General features: G+C 39.0%; 3 protein-coding genes, 1 non-coding gene and 1 pseudogene across 4 annotated transcripts; 4 read left to right on the forward strand and 1 right to left on the reverse strand.

Moving 5' to 3' along the window:
- The first annotated feature begins 486 nt into the window (after positions 1-486).
- On the forward strand, positions 487-2,558 carry LOC132992292 (placenta-specific gene 8 protein-like). The gene is made up of 4 exons (XM_061061505.1): positions 487-638; positions 822-921; positions 1,040-1,164; positions 1,903-2,558. The coding sequence occupies exons 2-4, from the start codon at positions 837-839 to the stop codon at positions 2,005-2,007; spliced, it is 315 nt and encodes a 104-aa protein (XP_060917488.1). The 5' UTR covers positions 487-638; positions 822-836; the 3' UTR covers positions 2,008-2,558.
- A 1,460-nt stretch (positions 2,559-4,018) lies between these two features.
- On the reverse strand, positions 4,019-11,118 carry cops4 (COP9 constitutive photomorphogenic homolog subunit 4 (Arabidopsis)). The gene is made up of 10 exons (XM_061060644.1): positions 10,958-11,118; positions 7,664-7,743; positions 7,393-7,544; positions 6,961-7,064; positions 6,727-6,880; positions 6,429-6,579; positions 6,170-6,340; positions 5,599-5,714; positions 5,178-5,262; positions 4,019-4,651 (listed from the first exon to the last, which is right to left on the reverse strand). Exons 1-10 carry the CDS (start codon positions 11,029-11,031, stop codon positions 4,518-4,520), a joined length of 1,221 nt encoding a protein of 406 aa, XP_060916627.1. The 5' UTR covers positions 11,032-11,118; the 3' UTR covers positions 4,019-4,517.
- Positions 11,119-12,689: 1,571 nt separating this feature from the next.
- On the forward strand, positions 12,690-26,222 carry lin54 (lin-54 DREAM MuvB core complex component). The gene is made up of 14 exons (XM_061060643.1): positions 12,690-12,816; positions 15,971-16,748; positions 18,561-18,672; positions 19,151-19,281; positions 20,304-20,459; positions 21,910-22,111; positions 22,755-22,828; positions 22,913-23,107; positions 23,216-23,307; positions 23,633-23,704; positions 23,888-23,990; positions 24,079-24,216; positions 24,312-24,514; positions 25,187-26,222. Exons 2-14 carry the CDS (start codon positions 15,990-15,992, stop codon positions 25,386-25,388), a joined length of 2,439 nt encoding a protein of 812 aa, XP_060916626.1. The 5' UTR covers positions 12,690-12,816; positions 15,971-15,989; the 3' UTR covers positions 25,389-26,222.
- Positions 22,118-22,216, forward strand: LOC132992721 (U2 spliceosomal RNA; annotated as a pseudogene).
- trnaq-uug (transfer RNA glutamine (anticodon UUG)) lies at positions 22,223-22,294 on the forward strand. The gene has a single exon. It is a non-coding gene; the product is annotated as a tRNA-Gln (tRNA).
- Position 26,223: the final 1 nt, after the last annotated feature.

Here is a 26,223-nt window from a genome sequence, read left to right on the forward strand (position 1 = left end):
CTGAAGTTTATCTGTGGTTCTTTTGGGGAGGCCAGTACGGAGTGCATTACAGTAATCAAGTCTGTTTGAAATAAAACCATGGACCAACTTTTCAGCGTCCTTTTGATCTATAAATGTCTCAACTAAGAATATACAATGCAGTTTTTTTTTCTGTTATTAGATCATTAATTAAAAAAGACTTGTTGGTCAACGATCTGACATTTAGGAGAGCTACTTTCAGTTGTAACGACTTCTCCACACCTAGTGAGGCTGGTCTTGGTTGAACAATGATAGGTCGAAGGTTACTAAGCATTACAGATTCTTCAAATTCTGATGTTTCAATTGTCCACCAGTCATCACTTGTAACCACGAGATTAAACCTTTTATGTTTGTGTGAGCAAGTGTTCCCTGAAATAACAGAAGTACAAAGAAGAAGTACACTAAGTTGAGCTTGAGTGCAGTAAAGTACAGTAGGTGTGTTTGTGACCTTATCTGGAAGTGCATTGGGAGGGCGTTATAGTGATAGGGTCTCCCAACAGACTAGTCACCTGCAACAATAGGCAATAAAACCTTACCCTGCTGCTGCTGCTGCTGCCACCGCACTCAATCTGACATCCAGGAAATTCTCTGCCACTGTCCTTCAACTTCACAAGCATCTGGTAAGATTTTTCTACTAATAACCAAAGTCCTTGTTGTTTGATGCTGAAAAGAGGTGTACTTTATATTTTTCTCTGCTTGGAAAATACAGAAGTAATGGCCATCAATAAGTCCCCAAGCTTCTGTATTAAGTGAAAGAAAGACTAGTGAAAAAAAAAAAAAAAAAGAATCTTTTATCCCCACAGTGATTTACCTTCATCATGGCTGTGAGAAATCAACCCGGACCATATCAGGCCTCTGAATTCCAGACCAGCGTGTTGGATTGCTGCGACGATTGTGGAACCTGTGAGCACTGATCTCTACTGGGAAATCTGATATCCCAAAGTTAAGACCACATCTGCATGTAAGAATTTCTCCTTTTTTTTTTTTCTTAATGCATTTCTCCCCCCCCCCCCTACATCAGGCTGTTATGGATGTTGCTGCTACTTGTGCCTCGGTTGCACCATCGCCAGTGACATGGGCGAGTGCTGCCTGTGCGGTCTGGGCATGCCCATCCGCAGCGTCTACAGGACCAAATACAACATCAATGTAAGTTTGCAGAGCAAATATGGAGCTGGGTGACTTCAGGTCAAAGCAGTAAAGCCGCCACTTTATAGATGAGTATTAATGCATCGTATAGTTCTTCCATTAGTGGTGTTTATACCAACTGAAATGTTAAAGAAGATTTCAGTGCTCGAGAATAAAGTTTAAATGTTTAGAATTAAGCCCGACTTTGAGAATTAGTTCAAGGAATAAAAAGAAAAATGGGAAGAGGAACATCTCTTTTTTTACTTTTCTAATTGAGAATGAAAAATGAAAAAGTCAAAAAGCAGAAAAATATTGTTGAAATGTTGAGAATAAATTGGAAAGTACAGGAAAAGAAATTGTAAATAAGAGTTTAAGGATAGAGAAATACTTATGTCAAGAATTTATTCATAATGTTGATCAAAGTTACAACAAAAGTTTAGACTGTAGAGAGAATAAGTGCAACGTGTGTGGTGTCGCAGTTTGAGGAAGATCTTTTTTTTTTCCGCCTGCTACAGTTGACATGATGAGAATAAAGTCAGACTAAAAGTGTGAGAGCCAGGTACAATATAGCCGTGTTTTCATTTTAAGAATAAAGTGTGGAAAAACTTAAACTAAACAGAATAAATTCACAAAGTTGAGACGATGTCAGAGCAGGAAGTTACTTGGACTCCATAGAAGGAAATTTAGATGTGATGAAATGTGCCTTTCATCATCGCTGCGCCTTCTTAGATTGACGGTTTTCTTTTTTTATGATTTCAGGGCTCCATGTGTAATGACTTTATGGTGACCTGGTGCTGTCCGGTCTGCGCCACCTGCCAACTGAAGAGAGACATCGACCGCAGGAAGGAGCAGGGCATCTTCTGATTGGGTAAGCTGCTTGTAACTGTACCAAAACACTTGGATGTACTATTTCACAGTGTGTTATGTTGTCTTTCTGAGCTGTTAAATTGACGGAAAGTAACGTAAGCTTTTTTATTTTCTCTTTCTAGATTCTTCTACGACACAAGAAAAGTCTGCCTGAAATGCTCTCAAAGATTTGCAAATGAAGTCTTATATTTGAATTAATTAACTGAGCATGTTTGATTTTTTATTACAACTTTGACCCAATGAGGACAATAAGAATGTCATGCATAACGTTAAATATTAGCTTTCAGCGGCACACCTTGAGGGTGGAGAACAGCAATAAAAAATCAGCTGACAGGATGTGGACAAGAGTCCTGTTGACTTTCATTGCGAAATCAAGTCGTTAAGTTCATGTTTCTGTTATGGGAAAAAACCACACATGACTGCAGACAGCATTTCCCAATTCCTCAAATGGTTTTCCAACAGTTCTTGTTTCCTTTGTTAATCTCAGTTTGACAGTTGAACTATTGAAGTGTTTTTAAAATTCATCTGATGATCTTCTGACATGCTTACTAATTGTTGTGTTTTTTTTATGTCATCTTTAATAAAAATGATTTTAAAAAGTTAAAAAAAAGATTGTTCCCGCTCTCTACTTTATTGTGGATCTGTTGTACAGTTTGGGATATTACATGTTGCTGCTTGATTACGACCAGTTTTCTTATTGACTACACTGGAAGCTCTAGGTACAGCAAGGCCAGTCGGTCCACAACTTCCCTCCATACAGATTAAACAACTATCGAATGGATTATCATAAACCAAAGCATCTAAATGAAACATTATTTAAACAAACAAAACAAACATTTACAGCCAGTATGTTGAGGAAACATGATGACATGTGTTATCTTTGTGTTCCGTTTTGTGTCGTTGTGACAGGAAAGGGGGAACTAACAGGGGGATGTTGGCCTGAAGCTGGGTTTTTTTTCCATTTTATGGAGTTCTGTGCTTTGTTAATAAGTGCTCGACTGATATTAACGTATCACGTGACTATCGCTATCAGCTAGTTTTATCGCAGATATGCGCCGATATTACTAGGCTTATTTACCAGTCAAATAGCATTCCATGTGAGTTTCATTGTATTACACTAGCAGTTCTCTGTCATCCAGCAGAGTATGATGTATGGATTACAAGCATCATCACTCTCTAGAGTGTAAAGCGGTGATGAATGTAAATGCAGTTACTTTCCAGTTTAGAGACCATCTTGTCTTCGTAATAAATCTTTTCCACAAGTTTCTGATAACTGAATTTGAGAGAACAACACAAAGCATGTTTGAATATCTATCTATATCTATCTCTACAGATCGAACATAGATCTAAGAAAGATATCGGCCGATATATCAGTATCAGATTTTCGATATCGGCCCCAAAAACCTCCATATCGGTCGGGCCTTACTTATAATTAATCTCTTGTTAGAGGGGAATATTAAACAAGATTCTTCTTTCTGTATCTTTTTATTCAAGTTAGCCTGCTAGCACTCGTAACATGGAATTGACCTGATACATAACGTACTGTCTGTGTTTTTATATGTTGCTTAAATGACCTGTGTGTAATGTTACAATGTCTATTAGTTTGATCCTTCGATGTTGTTTCGATCTTTCAATTTTTTAACTAACGTCCAAGGTCTTCCGAGTACTTGAAAAACGCTTTCTAAATGAAATGTAAGCGTGAGTGTGCATGCAAGAGAACACAATGTATCTATCCGTTCAATGGACAGAGGACAGAAATTAATTTCCCATTCAAGAAAGAACTTCCCATAATTATCTTAAGTTCTGCAATTTTACACAAAGTCAAAAACAGATGTTTTTTAAGTGCACAACTTTCCAGTCAAAGGAAATCAATAAGCAAAATGCTGCTCGCCAAAAATCCGGCCTTGCAATACTTTGTCTTGTGAATGCTAATATGAAACGATGTATCATTTTATTTAAGAGCAACACATCAGAAAACAGACTTGAATGAGACGACCAAGAGGCTGAACACTTTCTTACATTTGAATTTAATTCTTTTTGAGGAAATTTTATAAATGTGGCAGGTTACGTGACTCCATAAATCAAGAACCATTAAACAGATATTGCTGCGTCATTTAAAACACACGAGTGTGCTGGAACTGACAAGCTAAAACAAACCAATCGGATCATTTTGTTCACCTCTTTCTGACCTTACCGCACGTCAACTATCTGAATCATCGTATTCAAATGTATAACATGCCATGTAAATATCATAAAGTCACACCTAAATGTTACGTAATGCCCCTCCTCTTCTTACAGCTATGCCTGACAAAGATCTGAAATATCGAGACACGTTGGAGAGGATTCCCAGTGGACAAGAGTAATAAAAGTGTTCTTTGAAAACTCTAACCAGTGATCCAGAACTTCCTCGCGGGCGTTTCCATCTGTGGTGATGTTTTTGACCAGGAAGACGACACTAAAGGGCAGACTGAGGGAGCAGGATATTTGTTTAGAAGGGGTGGGGATGTTTACTGGGTCATCTGGGTTTCCATGGCCTGTGCGGCCCACTCCGGAGCGGCCGACCGGATCTTTTCTAACAGGTTGTTGACTTGGAAACAAAGAGACTGGATCTGTTTGTCCCAGGTAGGAAGAGGTTCACGAGCTGCCGGAGATAAGAAATCAAATTAGAAACCGGAGCATCTTTTCATTTTATGACAGGCAAACAAAAATTTTGCAAGTATAAAATACAAATGAAACCATAAATGACTGCAGCACTTCCCCTTTCGATAAGACAGTAAAACGCCTTGTTGTTTTATGTCATTTTTTTGTATTTGTAGACGCTGCCCTCTACTGGCCACAGATTATTCTACAAATATCCCAATATAAAGAAATGACACAGCTTTCACTGATCACATTAAAGCATAAATATTAACTCAAACAAAACTTCTATAAATATTTCTAAACACAGGGATGGTTGACTTGCATTTCAAAACATAAATAAAATAACAGCTGACAGAGCACCTGTGAAGTTACTGTTTCAGTGTAATATGTGGGAACTTGGGTCAAAGAAGGAAAATCACAGCTGATAATGACGCAGCTCAACTATGATGTAACTGTCATGTAAGATTAAAACGTGTACCTAAGATCAGATGCTGCTTAAAAAAACAACTTTGGATATGGTAACTCACTCTCAAAATGTACGATGCTGTCTATCTGGTCGATGAAGCCGTTCATGCGTCCTTCAGTGATCATCTGAGAAGCTATTTTCTCAGCCTGAGGACAACAAAGGAAACAAACATTTCAGTGGATTATGAGATATGTAAAGCTACAAAGAATATTTCACACAAACCAAAATTGTACAAGTAACAATAATTCGATAATAAAGAAAAAAGTATGATTCAATAATTAACAACATCCTCAATCGAAAGCTGTATGACCTCCAGTAATATTCCTGGAAACATAACAGTTTTATACCGCTGCGGTAGTCAACTGTTTGACTCTTAATTTGTTTTACAAGAACATACAGTTAAGTCATTTCAAAGTATTTCTTTGCAGAAAACTCTTTAAGTTAAAACTAAGTTAAAAAAAAGAATCTAGACAAATTGTCACCTTAGCCGGAGGGATTTCCAAAAGTGCTCCTAGTTCTTCAAAAGTGATGTTGTTGTAGAGTTTGCTAGCAGACAGGAGGTTGTGTTCAATCACAGCTCTGTCAAGAATGCTGGAGCCTGAGAAAACACACTTCAGTTACATTCATGCTTTTTTTTTTTTGTCATTTTGTGTTGTATGTAAATCCTCAGAATCAGAATGTTGGAAACGTGTACTTTGTGCATTTAAAGGTTCACGCCGTGTGAAGCTAAATATCTTAGCCCCTTTCAGAGTGTGTTTCCGAAACAGCAACAAACAACAAAATTCTGCCTTTGTACCTTCATATTGATTCTGCAATGGTGATATATTGGTGTCCCAGTCTATGATTTCACATTGCATTACAGTGATGGGAGACATGAGAGAGCACAGCATGTACTGAGAGTTTACAGAGTCAGACTGTTCTCCCTGCTGTTCCCTCTGAAGCCAGCACAGAGGTGTAATCACTTTATTCCCCCTTTACACCTCTTTGCCACACATAGAGTTGAAACGTCACAGGGGCCATGAATTGGCAGTCTGAATCGGGCTCCTAACTCACCATCTGCCGTGGTGGCTTTCTGGTGAGGCATCAGCATAGCAGCAAATTCCTGTAGCTGGTTTCCTCTGATAATACGGTCCAGATACATCTTTTCAAGGATACCGTAAGCAGCCAGCTGCTGACAGCGCTCATCCTTAAACAGAGTCGCCAACATCCGGGAACGCTGCTGGCCTAAAACAAATGACGATAATTTTTGTATGAGACACACAGATCTTAACTATTTGGATGATCTTTGAAAACCTAAACACGTTTGTCTTACCTGCAGAGGCGAGTATGGTGCAGTTCAGGGCATGTTTCAGTGCCTCCAGACGTTCAGTCTCGTGGACAATTGACTTATAAGACAGCTCGTTGTACCTTTGTGCAGCTTCAATAAACTTCCTCCTAAAATCCAGAACTCTTGCATAGCACACCTAAGAGGATGAACAATATGAAACACCGAGCCAGACACTACAGACATCATCTACTGCCAAGTCGCCATGATGATTAATTTTTGCTCAGTCTGATGAGTACAACCAATCTGCAACCTTGGACGGCGAAATCACATGAGGGTTGAATACCTTATAGTGTATCTGCAGCTGTTCATTTGAGGACTCATTCTGGAGTAATGAGGCTCTGTTGATGTAGGCCTCTGCCTGCACTGGATCATCATCCTCTAAGTAGAGCCGTGCAATTTTCAGGTATGTATCCAACTTATAGTCAACATTGTATTGCCTAAAAAAAGGAGACAAAATCATTTATAGACCTGGAAATATATCACAAACATTTAGAAAAGCTACTAGCAGCTCACTTACTTCTGTCCTGTTTCCAGGGGAATACCAACTAAAACCTGGGCAGCATTTCTCCAGTCTCCTTCCTTTTCATAAATGGTTGCTAAGTGCTGTCTTATTGAGGCTACCTGAGAAAATAGAATAGAATTACTTTATTGATCCCAAACTGGGAAATTGTGGCGTTACAGCAGCAGGTTGTCCAAACACACAATATGAGCAAAAAACACAATATAATATTAAATACAAAGTAAATAAGCACTAAAAAATCAAAACTAAGAATGAGAATATATACAAGCAGGATTTAACTTATCATTACTAGTCTTAAATAGGAAGATTTAAAAAAAAGAAAAGAAAACAACATAACTTAAAACTATAAACTGCAATAACAGTTATTTACTGAGCGGATTCAATGATCAACAACACATTCAGAGAGTAGGAAACTGTGAGAGTATTTACTTGTTCCTCAAAGGAGATGACCCTTGGTTGAATCTTTTCCAAGGTAAAGTGGTACACTGCTTTAGCTGTGGCATCAGGCAAGTTGGGCAGGTGTGTACAGAAGTCAGTGAGCAGCTGCCTCGAGATGACGAGACTGACATTTTCATTGACCACTGTGAGAGACAGATACAAATACTTATGGTCACTTACGGTAATACTTATCATAACCTGTTAACATCCAGATGTTCTAAAACATTTAAAAAAAGGTGATAAGAAAGCAGGCACTGCATACTTGCTTCAACAAAGGCCTTCAAGGATTCCAGTTGCTCTGCATCTGTAAACTGTATGGCCTTGTCCAAAATTTGTCGATATCTGGAAAAGATATTATGGGTTAGAAAGAACAATCATTTTGAAGAGAATGCAACTAAAAAATGAAATTAAAGGCTGATGTTCTGCAACAACCTCCAGTACAAACAAAACAACAACAAATTGACAACCATACTTTGTTGAGCCATGGAGGAAGTTAGTGAGTTTAAGTTCTTAGGAATCCTTTTAGATCCACAACTCAAGTTTGCAACTGCTTTAAATTAATAAGACACTACCAACTCAAGCAGCACAAGTGTTCATGCATTCAATGATTTTCTCTCATTTCTCATACTGTATGACAGTTTGGTCACAAGCTTCACCCTCTACAATCAGAAACCTCTCATCACTATACAACCAGGCCCTGAAAAGAATGGACAAAAAAACCTGTCCGGTGGCATCACTGTCACATCCTGAAAACAACACAATCTACTGAGTTTTGAGAGCTTTATGCATTTATGTTTCCTCACACTTGTTTTTAAATGTATCAACAATCTGGCCCCTGAACCTCTCTCCAGATATGTTCAAAGACAGGACGGAAACAGGGTAACGAGAAGCACTGTGAATGGAGACTGTAGCGTACAACATCGTAGATCTACGTTTGGTCAATCAGCCTTCTCCATCAAAGGCTGTAAACTCTGGAACACATTAAACACCTGAAATAAAATTAATCTCGGACTTAAATTTGTCTGTTTGTAAAATTGTCTATTTATTTACTCAGTCACTGCACAATAATAACTGTATATACTCTTTCACTGCACTATAACTTCACTTATTTGCACTATATCTCTATATTTATATTTGTTTAATTAATCAGTCACTGCACAATAATAACTGTATATATTCTTTCACTGCACTATAACTTCACTTATTTGCACTATATCTCTATATTTATATTTGTTTAATTAATCAGTCACTGCACAATAATAACTGTATATATTCTTTCAGTCACCACAACTGTCTATTTGTTTATTATTATTATCATTCATTCACTGAACAGCAATTGCTCTGGCCACTTTTTGCATACTTCTCTCTCACATCACCACAAATATATTTTTGTTGTTTTTGTAAACGCTGCTGTTGAAGATTGCTGCTAACAAAGTTTCGTTGTGTCCTTGTATACAATGCTAATAAAGATTCTATCTATCTATCTAAAATCTTTTACAAAACAGGTGAAATGCTCAAAGCAAGTCAGAGCTGTACCCACTTTTAAATAGTATCTTCAAACTTTCTTTTAAACTGCTTTATAGCATTTGTATTGTTGTGCATGTATTTTAATGTATCCTCATATCGTGTTATGGGGTTTTATGTAACTGAATGTTGTACATTTTGATTTTGATACGCACATTGGCTGACCCTAATTTATAAGGCTCTTTTAGACTTGATTCCTTTATATTTGTGTGTTTTATGACAGAGAACAAGCAGTCGCTATGCCCTGCGTTCTTGCACCACACTTTTGTTCCTCGGGTAAGGACTGAATTAGGAAAAAGAGCTTTCGGCTTTGCTGCCCCCTCGGCATGGAAAACTCTACAGACTGAATTAAAACTCCCTGAACTTATTCGACTTGGAGCTTTCCGTTCGATCTCGAGGGACAGACGGCGTGAGACCCTTGAACAGTGCCTGTGTTTTTAAAATCTTAAATTGTTGTTTTTATTGTTGTCTCACAGCTCCCACACTTTCTTTTTTATTGAAAACACTATGTTTGTTAATCTGTACTGTCACTTCATTGTAACTGTTCTTCTGACATGACATGGGGCGGCAGTAGCTCAGTCTGTAGGGACTTGGGTTGGGAACCTCAGGAGCGCCCGCTGTGGGCAGCTCCGTCACCCTGACATCTCTCCATTAATGCATGTCCATATGATCCTGTTTGTGCATGTTCGTGTTGCATGATTTACAGAGTGTGAAAACAAATAAAGTAAGTAAAGTAAATGTTGCTGCTGACCTCTTGGCCAGATCCTGACCTCAATGGGTTCTTTATCTGTTACAATGACATGTGCCTGTGTTTTTAAAATCTTAAATTGTTGTTTTTATTGTTGCGTCACAGCTCCCACACTTTCTTTTTTATTGAAACACTATGTTGTTAATCTATACTGTCACTTAATTGTAACATCTGCTTATAATATGTCTACACTCATGCACTTTAACTTATGTCAATACTGTCCATTTACGACTCTGTTTTTGCACATTTACATTCAATCTTCCATATTTAATCTTCCTATTTTAGACTAGTAATGCTTAGTTAAATCCTGGTTGTATATATTCTCATTCTTAGTTTTAATATTTTTTGTGCTTATTTACTTTGTATTTAATATTATATTATGTTTAGATTTGCTAATATTGTGTTTTTTTACTCATATTGTGTGTTTGGATAACCTGCTGCTGTAACGCCACAATTTCCCAGTTTGGGATCAATAAAGTAATTCTATTCTATTCTATTCTAGTCTAACATGTTGCCACACTTTCTTTTTTTATTGAAAACACTATGTTTGTTAATCTATACTGTCACTTCATTGTAACATGTTGCTGCTGACCTCTTGGCCAGGTCACCCCTTTGTGAAAGAGATCCTGACCTCAATGGGTTCTTTATCTGGTTAAATAAAGGTTAAATTAAAAAAAGATTTTAATCTGTTTGTTTACACAAAGGCCCAACTGGGGACACGAGTTGGAAATTAGCAATATCTATAAACTCTTTATGCAGAACATCAGTTTCATGCTTTGTATTTAAATTATGTTAAATTGCATTTTCTTCTATTAAATAAATAAATAAATTCAAATTAATAAAACTGGAAACAACTTGCCGATGTATACAACACCTTCCTGTTAGTATGACTTAATTGTCTATGTCCTGTCACATATAACTGGAGTTCAAACTATTTTAAATCTTTGTTGTTCATAGTATCACCTCTCTCTGTTAGCTGCTAGATGCTAACTAAAATGATAAATGTAACAGTAAAGAGCAAGTTAGCCTCCCCGCTTTAACATGTCTTCATCTGAGAATCCGTTTAAATTGTGTTTAAAAAAAACACTTAGGTCTTTATTCAAAGATTTACGTTTATTTAGGTGAATTTGATGCTAACTAATTAGCTAACGTTAGCTTAGCTACTCCTGTCACATCTATCTCAATGCTTAGCTGTCAGTTGCTAAGGCGTTAACTTTCTTACTTTAGAAAAGCATATATCGACTGTTAGTACGTAATATATGCCTTATGGTTAGAGCTACGTACTTGGCGGCGAGATCTTTGTGAGATCCAGTTGAATTCATCAGCTGTGCTAGCTCCTGCCGCACTTCGGTCGCCATCGTCGCTCGTCGGAGTGTCAACAACTCCGACTTCCGGTGCCAAGAGGGGCGCGAGACTTCGGGTCTGTGCCCGGCAGCGCGTGGAGCTCCATCGGTCGCCTTGACAACTAGTTTGCGGTACTCGTACTTCAATTTCTCTTCTCAGGCCATTTAATACATATACATTAAAACAAGTCAAAGAAAATGTTCACTTTTTTTTTATTTTTACATCTTTTTGACAGCTTTAGTGGCTTGTTACTTTACAAATTAGAACTTAAAGCACACACAAGTACAATAAAGGAAAAATGTACACGCTGGTGAATAAACAGGCAACATTTATGTACAAGTACATTCTACAAGATAAAATCACCGTTCTAATTTTATGAATTTATATTATTTTAACTACTCAATTTATTACAGGTGTTACATCTTAAAACAGCCCCTGTCAACTCAACCCTCCCTATGTTTCTATTAACCAGCAAGAAAATCTAAAAGAACCCTGCAGAGATCAAACTATTTTGGAAGCCCATTTCCGCCAGTAAAGAAAAATAAAAATGAAAATAATAAAGTCTCATCATTTCAACTTTTTATTATGACTTTATATCTCATAATTTCGATTTTATAGCTCATCATTTTGACTTTATATCTCATCATTTTGACTTTATATCTCATAATTTCGACTTTTTATCTCATTATTATGACTTTTTATCTCATCATTTTGACTTTTTATCTCATTATTATGACTTTATATCTCAGAATTTTGACTTTATATCTCATAATTTTGACTTTTTATTTCATAATTTTGACTTTTTATCTCATTATTATGACTTTATTATAGACAAAAATAGACACACCAAGAACATTTAAATAAACCCGCGCAGGGTTGCAATAATAGTTCAAACAGAACTTGCCATCATTAAATTCAGATTCACAATAATGCACGAGTAACAATAATGCAATGATATTATATTTATTAACTAATAATGTCATTTAGATGGGAGATTTGAACTAGTATTGGGGTATTTACAGTGTGATAGGACTTTTTCTTGGGCTTTAATTCGTTCCTTTTTACTCTTTTAGTCACCACAACTGTCTATTTGTTTATTATTATTATCATTCATTCACTGAACAGCAATTGCTCTGGCCACTTTTTGCATACTTCTCTCTCACATCACCACAAATATATGTTTGTTGTTTTTGTAAACGCTGCTGTTGAAGATTGCTGCTAACAAAGTTTCGTTGTGTCCTTGTACACAATACTAATAAAGATTATATCTATCTATCTATCTTTTACTTTCTTAATAGAACTGACTGGAGCATATCAGCCACTGAGCTTTTCCCTGATTTAGTTATATATTTAGTTGATACAGTTGATGTCAACATTAGCAGCCTTTTATCTTCAGAAAGTAAAATAGGCCAACTATATAGGCTATGTTTGCTTTTGTAATAATAATAGTAATTTATCCTTTATTATGGAAGCGTTTTTTTATTCTTATTTTAGAGATTTATTTTGTTGTGAAAGTAATACAAAATACGGCTCTTGCCTTCGGATAACTTTCTAATTTAAAAAACGTATTTTTCATTTATTTTTATTCATCCTTTATCCGAACCATGTCTCCTCTGATTCCGAACTCTAAAAATGATGTGCTGCGCCTTTAAGAAATACGCAGTAGTGACGTAGGGCGCGGAGGGCGTGGTCGACTTGTGAAATGTCAGGGAGGAATGGCGCTCGGCGCGGTATTTTGAACAATCGCCTATTCCTTTCCCCGTATTATCTGGAAACGTTGGCCGGCTTGAAAACCTCGGGTAAGCACAAGTTTGTTCGCTTACTCCGCGATTCATAGCAGTGCGTTAAAAAGGGACGCTTAGCACTATAATGTGATCAAATGTTGAGGTATAATGTTGTGCTAGCTAGCCTGGGTTAGCGAGCTCAGCAAGTTTGCTAGTACAGTTGTCCTGCCCGCTGATCTGGCTTCATGATGATGATGATGAGGCTGATGATGATGATGATAACAATGGGTAAGGTTAAGACAGCAATGACGAGCAGAAATGAGTTTGATACTCTCTGTAATGAGGGTCAGCAGTTAGAGTTAAATTTAAAAAGTTTAGGGCGTACTTACAGAGAATAACATATGGTTGACCCTGCAGCCAAGTGTATAAACAGCGTCCGCAAAAAACAGGAAAAGCATATTAAAAGGAACATAGAGACACGTATAGTTCATTACGGTGGTGCATTTACTTCTTATTTGGTAAATGCTGACATTATATAAAAACCAGCAGGGAATTTGCTTGTAGTTGTAGCTTAAACGTCCTTCTGTATTTGACGTTTGCTGGTCTGAAAAAGAGGCTTTTAAGTTTTTCTTTACTGATTTAAAAACTGAAATAAAAATAGGACTTCAGAATATGCCGTTTATATTTGGAAAAGGTCAACTAACTTGGCTCATTGCTGCAAAAACATGGGCTAATGCTGCATTCAAGTTCTCCTCTGATGGTCGGCGTTCCCAAGTTGGGAAGTTTTTTGTTTGTTTGTTTGTTTGTTTAACTTCTCTTTATTGTTTTTTTTTTCTTTTTTTAAATACAGATAAAAAATAAAAAACAATCTGAGACATGTTTATTCATACCTCAAACCAACACAAAAAACTCAATGATAATAAATAAATAAAAAAATAAGATATAAAAAACGTAAGTAAAACAAAACACATAAAATACCAAAATAATAAGATTTAAATAGTAAAAATAAACAAAAATATAAGATGTAAAAAACTAATATAATACCAAAATAATAAGATAAAAATATTTAAATAATAATACAACTTGGAGGATGTCTAGTGCTCTGGATTTAACTAAATTATAATTTTTTCCTGGGGTTGTTTTTGTTATAGTAGTCTATAAATGAGTCACTGACTTTGGTTTGTTAATGAGATTGAAGTCGTTCCTTCAATCTAAACACACTCAACACTGACTCAATAAACAAGCTTAAATATATATGTTTTCATTGTTGAATTATACTCGGTGACTTTTCTTTTCTTCTTAAAACTGTATTAAATCGACAATATAGCCAAATAAATTCATGTGCAATACGTAAATTGTGGAAAAAAATACCAATTTTTTATTTTGTACATTAGGTAATTTGTTTTTTGACATTAATGTTTTATAACATTTACCTAGTTGTTGTCATTCCTCGACAACATACCCTTAATAACTTAACACGGTATAATCTTTTTTTTGTTTTTAATCTTTGTAATAGAATAAATAGTGTCATGATTTTATTATTACTGCCTGTACACTATATTTAAAAAAAAATATGCCTTTTAATTTTTTTTTTTAATTTTGTTTAAATAAAGATATATATGAAAATAGTAGTAGGAGGAATTATTTAAAGCTATCATTGTTTACGTTGTCAGTCTGCTAAAAGAGTTAGTTTCCGGCTAGTTGCACTCAAGATTGCACCAGCCATTATTATCTTACTATATCATTTATCTATACTTCTTTACGGGCAATTAATGCGTGCAAACGTGTCTTAGGGTTAATGTTAATAATAGTATTAAATACATCCTTTAGTCTCTGCAGCTAGGTGTTAGCCGGGGCGCTAGCAGAGTTGATGACGAGGTAAAAATGGCGGATCTTTCGAAATCCAACCCCGGCCTGAAATAGTAACGCAGCCAGCAAACAGCTTTGTCGCTTTTTTTTTTTTGTTGCACTCTTAACCCGAACCACGACCACTTTTAATGCAGGTTAAGACAGACATGTGTGCAGTTGTGTTTCTGTTGGTCGCTTTGTTCCGGTGACGAGGGGACAGTCTGAGCCTGTGTGTGTGTGTGTGTGTGTGTGTGTGTGTGTGTTATGGGGTGGGAGAGGGTTCATATGTTTGGTGGATTATTGAGAGCAGCAGGACAAAGATACGCCTGAGATGATCAGTGAGGCCTAGCTAACCCAGTAATCAGCTGTCAGTCTGTGTCAAGATGAGTACAGCCTCAGCGTGACTCTTAGTAACCCCCCCTTATATTGATTAACACTCATGTGTTTACTAAATAAAACGTGTATGCAGTTATTGGGAACAGCTCTCTCTAAACGTGAATATGGCTAAGTCGTTAGCTTTTCTTGCATTGTTTGTTTATTTAGCAAGCATACTGAGTGCTTTTCCAGTAAATGTATATTTATTAGTAGTGGAGGGAGAGGAATACATCAGGAATTGAGTAACTTATCTCTGCCAGGGACTTTTGTTCAAGGCAGTAACAAAGTTAAAATATGTAATTGCTTAATGTGTTGCTATGGAATATCTTACATGCATTATAAAGGTAAAATATATATATATATTGTTTTTGCTTATGGAGTTTCTTGAGTTAAATGTAGGTAACATTCAGCAAAACTAAGGACAATGGTTAGGGCACAGAGTAACCTGGATTAAACTATAAAAATAGATTTACAATCTATTTTTGTTACAGTAAATCATCTGAATTGTATGTGCGCATATGTATGTATATGTTTTTAATTTATCTTTTCCATTTGATTAAACTCTGTACTTGCTGTCTAAATGACCAATATATATTAATATATAATGTTTGTTATAATAATATAATGATGAAACCCCAATAAAATAATGTATGTAAATGTTTAGATTAAAATGACATACAGAACAACTTAATGTCCACTAAAAAACTCCCCTTCTTCCTCTGCAGGGGGTCAGAGGCTAAGAAGAATCACAGCAAATTGTAGATAGATACTCTTTGTTGTCATTGTTTAAAAGAACACAACAAAACTTTGTTAGCATAACATAGGATGCGAAAACGATGTGTTGTTGTTTTTTTTAAAGATTTTGTTTAACGTGTGCGCTGTTCTGTATTGTTGTCAACAGCTTTTGTCACTTGTGTGTTTCAAGGTAACCTCTCATAAGGGCAATCAAGCTTTCCCATTCATTTACAAGGAACTCATTGTTTGTTGTTTTTTTGCGTTTCACCAGAGAGCTGAGACTTTGCATCATGGATGTGGTGTCACCAGAGCTCAACAGCCTCCTTCCTGATGAGATCATGGACACTGAGGCCATCGAGGACGTCCCTCAGTCCCAACCCGACAGCACCACGGCCAGGCCAGAGTCCAGTGCGGACACGTCAGTCCCGATGGAGACGGATACACCCGTGGCGGCTTCAGAAAATCTCAGCCTCTGTTTGGACACTTCTTCAACAGGACACACGCAGGCTGTGACCACGTCCCTCACCACAGACTCTACTTTCAGCATCACCCCTGTCAGTCAGCTACCTGTCTCGATATCCAGCACATCCTCGCCCCTTTTTACCCTCAAACCCGCCATGGCTACTTCGACGGCCACCACAAAAACTACAGACAGTTTGACAGGGACCAGTGTGACTACGAGCGGCTTACAGAAGCTCTCTGCTCCGTTCACCATCTCAGCCGCAAACCACCAGATCATCCTCAACAAGGTGGCTTCGGCTCAGGCCTCTGAAGCCGCAAAAGCTGCAGGTATGCAGCCGCAGATCATAAAGCAGGATGGGCAGAAACTTTTGGTCACAGCGATAGGAAAGTCGGGGCAGCCTATAGTGCTGCAGTTACCCCACACAGGCGGCAAACCCGGTGTTTCACTGGCTGCAGGAGACAATAAATCTGCAGCTCCACAGTATAAAGTGGTGACTATTGGTGGGAGGACGGAGCTGAAGCCAATGATGGCGACTGCTGGCAACCAGCTGACAACATTACAAGCCCAGCAGCTCAAGGCTGTGCAGGTAATATTGTAGTTCAGTTTTTTAAGTCATTGCTATTATTTGACATTTTTATGTTGAATCATGCATTCAATCATTTTCCACAGACTTGATGAATTAAGTATAGTGATTATTGTATGTTTAAACTTTAGTCCGTCAGATGGAGCACACTGTAAACAAACTGTGTTTCAGTTGTAAAGTAATGCCAAGATAAGCAGAGGTGCGTTGTAAGAGTTCAGTGTTATCCCTCCATGGACAAGAGTTCAGTGGCCTGCACAAAGCTGAACAAATGTTATAAAGAGATAGACAGTGAAGTTGTGAAATATATATTTAAAAAAACATGAATGCAGATTTTGCCAGGCCACAAACTGGAAATCTGGGAAATTGTTGAAGATCATTTATTGATTTTAATTCATCCTAAATGATAGAGATGGGACCGTCCATCCACGTCACTGATCGATAAAGATGGTTGGGCACTTTAAACATTCTCAGCTCAGCACACAGTCTCTCTTTGAAGACGTTCAGACTGAACTGCAAAAAAGTGCCCCCGAATGGTCTCCATGACGATGTTCAGACGAGATGGAACAGCTCCTTCTATGTGTTAAAAAAGTAATAATAATAAATTAGATTTATATAGGGCTTTTCTGAGAGTCAGTGGTTGTAGGCGGTGATGAAAAGGTGAGTTTGTAGGAAGTGAGTGTGGGGGAGTCTCTGATGTTTTTAGGGAGAGAGTTCCAGAGGGTGGGAGCTGCAATGGAGAAGGCCCTGTCCCCCCCAGGACCGAAGGTTTGTCCTGCAGGCGGGGGACAAATACAATTCTTACACTTCAGTTTAAAATATTTACTTTGAAAAACCTGACAGCTGCTGTCGCTTCCTGTTTGTATGTGAATCTGGTACAATACAATGCTGGGTTTACTAAAGCTTTGTGTAGCATTACACATAATACCAACAACAACAACAACATTGTAAGTTATGATATAAAAATATGGGTACATATGTAACAAAATCGGATCAGAACTGAAAACAAAAGTGGATCTGTGCATCTCTACTTGCTTATAACTGCACATTGAGCTGTGCTGAAGTTCCGTCTGGATGTGTGTGTTTCATCGAGACATGAATCGATTCTGTGCATGCTAATATGTTGATATGAAAAGAAGCCAGTTCAAACACATTTTAAACACAGGACAACACAGTGTGCTTCACATGAAGTGAAAATCAACAACCTCAAAATGAACAACAGGCAATTGTGAAATGACATCACACATACAGATAGAAGTGCGTTCACACACAAAACAAACACAGCCATAAACTGAGTAGAAAGGTACGTTTTTGATACAATATTAAAAGTGTTCAGTGTTGAGACCCCTCTCGGCACCTCAGCCTCCTCTGAAGGGGAGTTTCAGGAATTTATACATGATTATGAATTAAATGTCATCATACATCTCAGGCTATTGTTGCTGTTTTACCCTAAATTATTGTTTCCACTACCAGTCCATGAATATTGACCCCCTAGCCCCTCTTCATTAAAGTACGCAGTGCACACATTTGATACACTGGCGCTGATGGCCCTGTATCGTTAAGTGGATCAGGTCCTTTACCAGGACATTTATTTACAGCTTCATAAACTGTCCGATGAATTCCCCTCCACGAGGTTTAAAGATTTGAAATCAACTCAGTGAGGTGAAGATACAACAAAACATACTAGACTATAGCTGTGGCAGTACTTATTATATTTTCCTCTAAAGAATCCCATTTGAATTAAACATTTTACACCAATGTTAAGTGTAAATGTGTGAACACAATGAGAATAAATCATATTGTTGAATATTTCCACAGATTGCCAAGAAGACGCCGACATCCTCAGCCGCACCGATCAAGTTCATCATCACAAAAACTGTCAACAGCAAAGGTCTGAATCCTCAGACATCAGTGTCTCCTGTTATTGCAGGTAAGTTTAAATGCATTATCGGCAAAGCTTTAGAGACGACAGACAACTCTGCAGGTATTGAGATGGAAAAATCGATCTTTGTTATTTTAGCTCTCTAGGCCAACACAGTGGATTTAAATGGAACAATTTCTATTCAATTTGAACGGCAGGTTTTTTTTTACCTTGAATTTGAGGGGAAGAAATATGTAAGAAGCAGACATTTATACTTGTAGCCACAGCTTGTCTTTCAGCATTCAGCTGTTCCTAGGAAAGCTGTGTTACACAATAAAACAGCAATTAATAATGCAGCCGATATCGCTGTTGATACCCTTAAATTAAATCTGAAATCTGAACTGAAAAATGTGTTCTGGTGTGTAGAGAATGTGTGACTTCTCCCAAGGTTAAAACTGACTGTTGCTAGTTTTGCTAACTTTCCATTTTTCCTTTTGGCATGCGTAAAACTAAACTGTCCCGACACTTGTTTTGTTTTCTTCTACAGGCCGGGTCCTGACTCAGACTTCTCCTGTGCTGCCCACCAGGACCATCACTCTAACGGAGTCCCACAACACGAGTATTCAAAGTATCGCAGGCAAAAAGATCGCCATTTCACCCCTCAAGACTCCCAGCAAGGTAAACTCTACACCTTACTCCTCGTTTACCAAATAGAGGAAACATTTATTGTCATGGCCTTTCTATGCCATGAGACTGTTTCTATGCCATTTGACGTTATACTAACCCTTAGTGACGCCGAGTATAAATGCAGCTTTAGTTTAAAGTTAAGTTTCACTTTTGTTTTTGAGTAAATGAGCACATGCCAGTGCTGCAGTTGTTTCTCATTGTATGTATACTGGAAGGACTTTTCGGTTTTTTGGAGCTATCGAAGACCATATCTGTAAGTGTTATGCTGTTTTGTGAATATTAAACAATTTGTTTGTTTAGCTGCTGTTTAGCATGGATAATGTGCAGAATTAATTAGGTTTTCATGTACATTTAAGAGTAAGATATACAGTACATTTTACATATGTTGTTTGATTACATCTATGTATTTCTACTTACCTTAGTTTTTGTGATTGTAATTTAGTTTGACAATAAGACAATCTATGTTCAAGAGCTTGTATTCATTAATACTTCTGTAACTATTTGTGTTGCAGTTTCACAGTCAATTCATGTCACTCAGTAAACTTAAGGACAATGCAACTTTTTGGTCTGAGAGTCTTCTCTGAGCATATTTGATTGTTTGGCTAGCTGGATAAACTGCTCCAAGCACAAAGAGGGAGGCCAGTATGTTTAAACTTATGTAACTGTTGTGTATCGCACTTCAGAATTCAATACTGCTGCTCAGTATGAGTGGTGCTAAAGTTTGAGGTGATGTTACAAAGGATAGCACAGGTGTCTTAGATAACCCTAACGATGTTCCACTTAATCCTGTGTCAGTGTCACACCTGTGTTGGAAAACTTCACTAGGCACAGTGAGGAGAAGTACATCCAGCAGGCCGTATTCCCTCAGTGTTTTCTTTCATTCATAGCAGCATATTCTGCTTTAAATCCTGTTTCTTTCTGCTTCACTACACCCCTACTAATTGTGATCATTCAGGAGTTTTATGGGTTTTGAACTGATCGTGCTGCACTCTCCGTGTTTGTCTCGCTACCAGGTGACTGTGGTGTCCGTGGCGTCCCCGACCTCCAACACCTCCGGGAAGTCCGTGACTCTTCCTGTTAATGTAGCACTCGGCCAGCAGATCCTCGCAGTCCAACAGTCCACGTCTGCATCTCCAGTCAAGGTGGCCACCAGTCAGGCCACGTCACAGGTATGATGATGGTACAAAGCTTGGTTCTGTTTCTGGTTGGCGTGAGAGCGTCTGCTCTGCAGTTTAAACACAGACAACAGGTTTGATGCTGGTGGTTTAAATGGTAAATGGACTTGAGCTTTTTTTAGCGAGCGTTTTTCTAGTCTTCTGGCTATTCAAAAGCGCTTTTACAACGCAGGTCAGTTTAGCGGACAGCTTCTCCTGCAGCGCTAAAAATATATATTTATTTTTTTACATCCTTATTAGCTGTCAAAGTTGCTAGCCTTTTTAGTATGTGTCAAATGTAACCCTTAACATGCAGTTTGTCACAAAATAAGTTTGTTTTAGTGTGACTGTAGTAGCACAATTAGGGCGCGGTCACACTGGCCATCTGTGCCGTGCCCAACCACGCTTCAACCCTGAAGTCCAGTTCGTGTGGCTGCTCCGTGCCGCGCTCAGGCACGGTACACTTCCTTGGCTTTGGCACACTTCGGAGATCTCTCTCTCTCTCTCTCTCTCTCTCTCTCTCTCTCGTCCGCCTGTTTGTCAACTGAGCACGCTTCATAATAACATAAAGCATGCATGCGTTGTATTAAGACGTTATGTACAAGAGGTAATTGTGCTTAAGCACGGATAGACCTGTGTAGCGTGACCGGCCAGGGTGGAAATAGCGCAGCGTGGGGCCAATCGTGCTTGAGTACGGCACGGTACAGATGGCCAGTGTGACCGCGCCCAACACCTTTTTTAACCTTGATGATGTGTGGGAGGAAAAGACGACTAATATGAAAGTATGGATGAGTTTGTCAGCTTATTTAGTTGGAAAAAAATCAAATAGGAGCAGCAGATTATCCCAACTGGAAGGTAGATCAATATGACATGAATCAAAGTATCTTCGGCTGTTGTTTCTGTACATTCAATGAATGTTTCAGCTAGTTGAGGTTAGAGGAGCCCTCATGTCATTTGTACTTTTTGTCTGTTTAATTTAGTCTGAAAGGTCAAAATAAAATACAAGATCCTCTCTCCCAGTGTGTCCAGCTGGTAGCACAATAAAGCAGGGCTCTTCCCAACACTGACCGTTGTCTGTCTGCTGCTTTGTGTGCATCACCACTGATCTCACTCAGTTGAATCAACATGTAAAAAGAAGCTTTATTACTTCCAATTTTGTTTAGATAAGATAGGAAGATATGCAAACTGGAATAACCTTTGTACTGTGTTAAGGACTTACCTTGTTAGGCCTGTAATAAATCAACAGGACAGTGGATGATAGAGTAGGAAATCGGGTAGAGAAAGAAGAATGACATGTGACGAACGGCCGAGGATCTGAGTCAAATCTGGGTCATGAAAGGTCAATATCCTCTTTACATCGGTGCGGGACTATCCACTAGGCCAGTGGTTCTCAAACAGAATTTCTCCCTCCTCAAGTTTGAACTATAATGATCTTTTCTTTCCTGTTGTGTCCCGACCGATCCAGAACATGAAACCGGTCCAGTCTGTGGCTGTGGGAGGAGTAAGCGGCGCCCAGTTCAAGACCATCATCCCTCTAGCCACCCAGCCCAACGTGCAACAGATTCAGGTTCCAGGTAGCAGATTCCACTACGTCCGCCTCGTCACCGCGACCACAGCGAGCAGCACGGGACAGCCCAGCGGCCCCAGCACCAGCTCTATACAGACAGGTACACAAAACCTCTTGATAGAGCATTTTGGCTCAGATCAAGCGTAGTATCTGTTCTTATCAGTTCAACATCTGATAACTCCCCTACACAGGGACCGGTCTTCTTTCACATGGTCCCATGGTGTAATGGTTAGCACTCTGGACTTTGAATCCAGCGATCCGAGTTCAAATCTCGGTGGGACCTCGTTTTTTTTTTTTTCTTTTTAATTTCATGAGAGTTTGACTTTGTTGTGTCAACACGAAGCGATTCAAAACTCTTTATGTGAAGAAAATATTTGCTTAGCCGGAATTATTCGTTTCTCTTTCCTCTGTTCAGCGTGTGACGACTTGTACTCACACGTGGCTTATGCAAACATGACTGTATTTAAGTATGTATTTTGGCATTACACATTACAGTACTGTAAAAAAAAAAAAAAGATTTCTACTTTCTACTTATTTTTCTTGTACAAAGGGCAGGTTTATAAGTTTTTCTCCCGCTCTGTGGAGCATATGTGAACAGCCAGGTCAGGAGAATATCAAGAGCAGTCCTCCTGTAATTATCTAGATATTTTCAGGAGTGTACATGTGAAAAAGGCTTGAAGTTAAAATTCTGGTATCACTTGTTAGCTCTTCTGTGGTAACACGTGATTCTTCATGTCCCACAGCTAAACCGATGGTGGTGAGCACAGGAGCCGTCAGGATGTCTGTCCCCATCGTTCCAGCACAGACCATGAAACAGGTGACACGTCTATGAATGTTGTTTGTTTGCATTCATGCGGCGCTCTCTGTGACTCGCTCATTAACGGAACACATTCCCCTCTAGGTGGCCCCTAAGCCCCTGACGTCAGCATCAGTCGTCACCACCACTCAGACCCAGCAGCGCCTCATCATGCCTGCGACTCCTCTGCCCCAAATTCAGCCCAACTTCACCAACCTCCCGCCTGGCACCGTTCTCGCTCCGGCTCCAGGAGGCGGGAACATGGGCTACGCAGTCGTGCCAGCACAGTACGTCACACAGGTTAGAGATGCTTTGGTTTTTCTTTCTTTTTATTTACTGCTTTTTTAGAAATAAGTCATCAAGTACTGCTATCCATTTTTGAAACAACATTTTCTGCCTTTCCTACAGATCCAGCAGTCTCCATTTGTGACTCTCGCTAGCGGTTCTGGTTTTGCAGCGAACACAGGAGTTCAGACTCAGGCCAAGCTGCCGCTCAACGGGTGAGAATCAGTTCTCATTCTATGGGGGGGAAAGAGAAACTAAACTGTGTACAATCACCACTTAAGATCGGTTAGCTAGTAGACAATCTGCTCCCACTTTTCCAAGCTTGCATTATTTTTAGTAGCGTCTGTATGCTCTTCAGATGATCAGAGAGTGAGAGAGATGTCCTCTTTACATTCATCCCCAGATACAAAGATTGAGGAGTAATGTCAGATTTGAATTAATAAATGAAGAATGCAGAAACTTTTTCACAATTCTAATGGATTCCCTTAATGTCCTTTTATATTACTCTTCCTCTAAAATGTATTATTTGATGTCTTTCAGCTTGTCGACGGCAGACTCAACCTCCAGACAGAGGAAACCGTGCAACTGCACCAAGTCACAGTGTCTCAAACTGTAAGTTCAGTTTTTTTAATCATTGTATTTATTTGTCCAAACCCTGACCTGATCAATACGTTGAATTTGTAACTGAAATACAAACTAAGAGAGATTGTTTTTTGCACACTTGGGTTGAAGTTGATACTCTCAGTGTTATTCATTCAGTTTTATGAAGCAGAGCTCTTGTTTGTCCTCTCCTAGATACTGCGACTGCTTTGCAAACGGAGAATTCTGCAGTAACTGTAACTGCAACAACTGCTTCAATAACCTGGAACATGAAACGGAGCGTCTCAAAGCTATAAAGGTGAGCTGGAGTTTTAAAGTGGCTAAGCTGCCGTTATCTGTGAGTCCGATAACTCGAAGTTAAAATTGTGTTTTATTTGATTCTACAGACATGTCTGGATCGAAATCCAGAGGCCTTCAAACCCAAAATAGGTAAAGGTAAAGAGGGCGAGTCGGACCGCCGACACAGCAAAGGCTGCAACTGCAAACGGTCGGGCTGCCTGAAGAACTACTGCGAGTGCTACGAGGTCAGACTCCCTTTACTGCATTGTTTTTGACTGATTTAACCCTTCATACTTACAATTAACACTTTGTATGTCCTACTTCTTTTTCAATCTTAAAGGCGAAGATCATGTGCTCGTCGATCTGCAAATGCATCGGCTGTAAAAACTTTGAGGAGAGCCCGGAGAGGAAGACTCTGATGCACCTGGCTGACGCAGCAGAAGTGAGGGTGCAGCAGCAGACGGCGGCCAAGACCAAACTGTCGTCGCAGATCTCAGACCTGCTCATGAGGACCACACCGGTTATTTCAAGTGGAAGCGGGAGGTACTGAAGCACTTTTCTCCTGAGCCAGAAAAATCTTTATTCTAACAGATTTATGATGATCAAAAGTTTGCTCCTCAAACTGAACGGTTTGATTTGACACACTGATCACTGCAGGTCAGAACATTAATAAGACCAAGAAATCAAAGCCCAAAGAAAGTAAACCAAGCGAATAACAACACAGACCTGTGGTGGGGAATCGCAGGGTAAGTCATGATACTGACTGAGGCCCATGATATTGATAATATCATGTCGGGGAAGTTGTGGAGAGCCCATGAGTAATCAAAGCATGCAGGACCGGCGTACAGCTTGAAATTGTCATTTGTACTGTACATGCAGCTGTCAACTGTCTTTTCTGCTCGCCAGTATGTTTTGTTTTTTTGATACTGTGAATACGGCCAATTACACAGCATTGATACAAAGGGGGGAAAAAACGGTCATAGTTTCAGAATCTGTCGCTTTGATGTCCACAGCATCTTTTCAGGAGTGCATGTGTGAACCAGCTACACTGTTTTATTTTATTTTCAAATACAAATGTCCACAACCCTTTTTTGATATCCATTCCTGGTAACTGCTGGAAAACATCAAACAACAAAACTTCCTCTGAGTGGGATAAACAATCCCCTAATGAATGTGTCTTTTTCAGTAACGTCTTGTTTCCCCTCTCCGCTTCAGGCTGCCGTACACGTTTGTCACAAAGGAGGTGCTCGAAGCGACGTGCGAGTGTCTCCTGGAGCAGGCCAAGAAGGCCGAACAGACTCATCAGCATCAGGCGGAGGCGGAGCGGATGATCCTGGAGGAGTTCGGACACTGCCTCATGAGGATCATCAACTCGGCAGGGAAAGCCAAAGCAGACTGTGCCTCCATCAACTGTTAGGCCGAGCAGTTCTCTGGCTCTCCCTCGCCCCTCGAACCTAACCCGCCTCAGCTGTTTGGGGGGGGGGCGGGGCCGAGAGACATGGATTACTTTACATCCTCTTGTCTCGGATTCCCTTCCCCCCTCCCTCCCAAGGTGTCTCTCCTGCAGGGGAACAGGTTGTGTCCCTCGTCAAAAGGCAGAACAATGGGTTAAAAGTAGATTCAGCCGCCTTTGACAGCTGGAATAACACACACAGAGCAGCCGCTTGTGCTGTTCACGTCTCATAAACTGAAGGACAAATGGACAGAGAAGACGGACTCTGATGGACCTTTTGTCCCCTTCTGTCCACACATGGGATTCTCGGAAAGAAGAACAGGAACATAAACTTTTTCTCTTAATTTCCCTTCAAGGCTGTTTTCTCCTCCTTCTGTTCTTCCATTTGATTCTCTTTTCTTTTATTCTTTCCCTTTTATTTGAGTCTTTCTGGGAAGAAGATCCCCGTATGTTTTTATGTAATGGGTATATTTGTGCTTACAGTAGACAAACAAGAACATGTTATCTTTTGATATTTATTTTGACAAGTATTTGAAATCATTGTAAGCGCTAATACCGTGTGGCTTATAGTGCTGCAAATTGTTTATGAAGTATTAATTAACAAAGCCTAGGCTAAATTGTTTGAATGAAAATGAGTAGAGGCAATCTTTAGGTTCGACCCTAAAATCAATTTGAACATATTATCCATTCTGCACACTCAGAATAGATTAAATACAGCGAGATATTTCCTCTGATGCTGATTTCTGTGTAATATTCACATGCTTCCTATACATTAAAACACACTGAATGGGAAAACCAT

This window comes from Labrus mixtus, chromosome 17 (assembly GCF_963584025.1).
Source record: "Labrus mixtus chromosome 17, fLabMix1.1, whole genome shotgun sequence".
NCBI classification, from domain to species: Eukaryota; Metazoa; Chordata; class Actinopteri; order Labriformes; family Labridae; genus Labrus; species Labrus mixtus.

Excerpts from the sequence above, each read along its gene's own strand:
- cops4 (XM_061060644.1), bottom strand. The coding sequence starts at position 11,031 with ATGGCGACCGAAGTGCGGCAGGAGCTAGCACAGCTGATGAATTCAACT. Across the intron at positions 7,744-10,957 it reads CACAAAGATCTCGCCGCCAA|ATATCGACAAATTTTGGACA; the intron begins GTACGTAGCTCT and ends TATCTTTTCCAG. Across the intron at positions 6,881-6,960 it reads CCCCTGGAAACAGGACAGAA|GCAATACAATGTTGACTATA; the intron begins GTAAGTGAGCTG and ends TCCTTTTTTTAG.
- lin54 (XM_061060643.1), top strand. The coding sequence starts at position 15,990 with ATGGATGTGGTGTCACCAGAGCTCAACAGCCTCCTTCCTGATGAGATC. Across the intron at positions 19,282-20,303 it reads CCCTCAAGACTCCCAGCAAG|GTGACTGTGGTGTCCGTGGC; the intron begins GTAAACTCTACA and ends TCTCGCTACCAG. Across the intron at positions 23,991-24,078 it reads AGCGTCTCAAAGCTATAAAG|ACATGTCTGGATCGAAATCC; the intron begins GTGAGCTGGAGT and ends TTGATTCTACAG.
- LOC132992292 (XM_061061505.1), top strand. The coding sequence starts at position 837 with ATGGCTGTGAGAAATCAACCCGGACCATATCAGGCCTCTGAATTCCAG. Across the intron at positions 922-1,039 it reads CTGCGACGATTGTGGAACCT|GCTGTTATGGATGTTGCTGC; the intron begins GTGAGCACTGAT and ends CCCCTACATCAG. Across the intron at positions 1,165-1,902 it reads GGACCAAATACAACATCAAT|GGCTCCATGTGTAATGACTT; the intron begins GTAAGTTTGCAG and ends TTATGATTTCAG.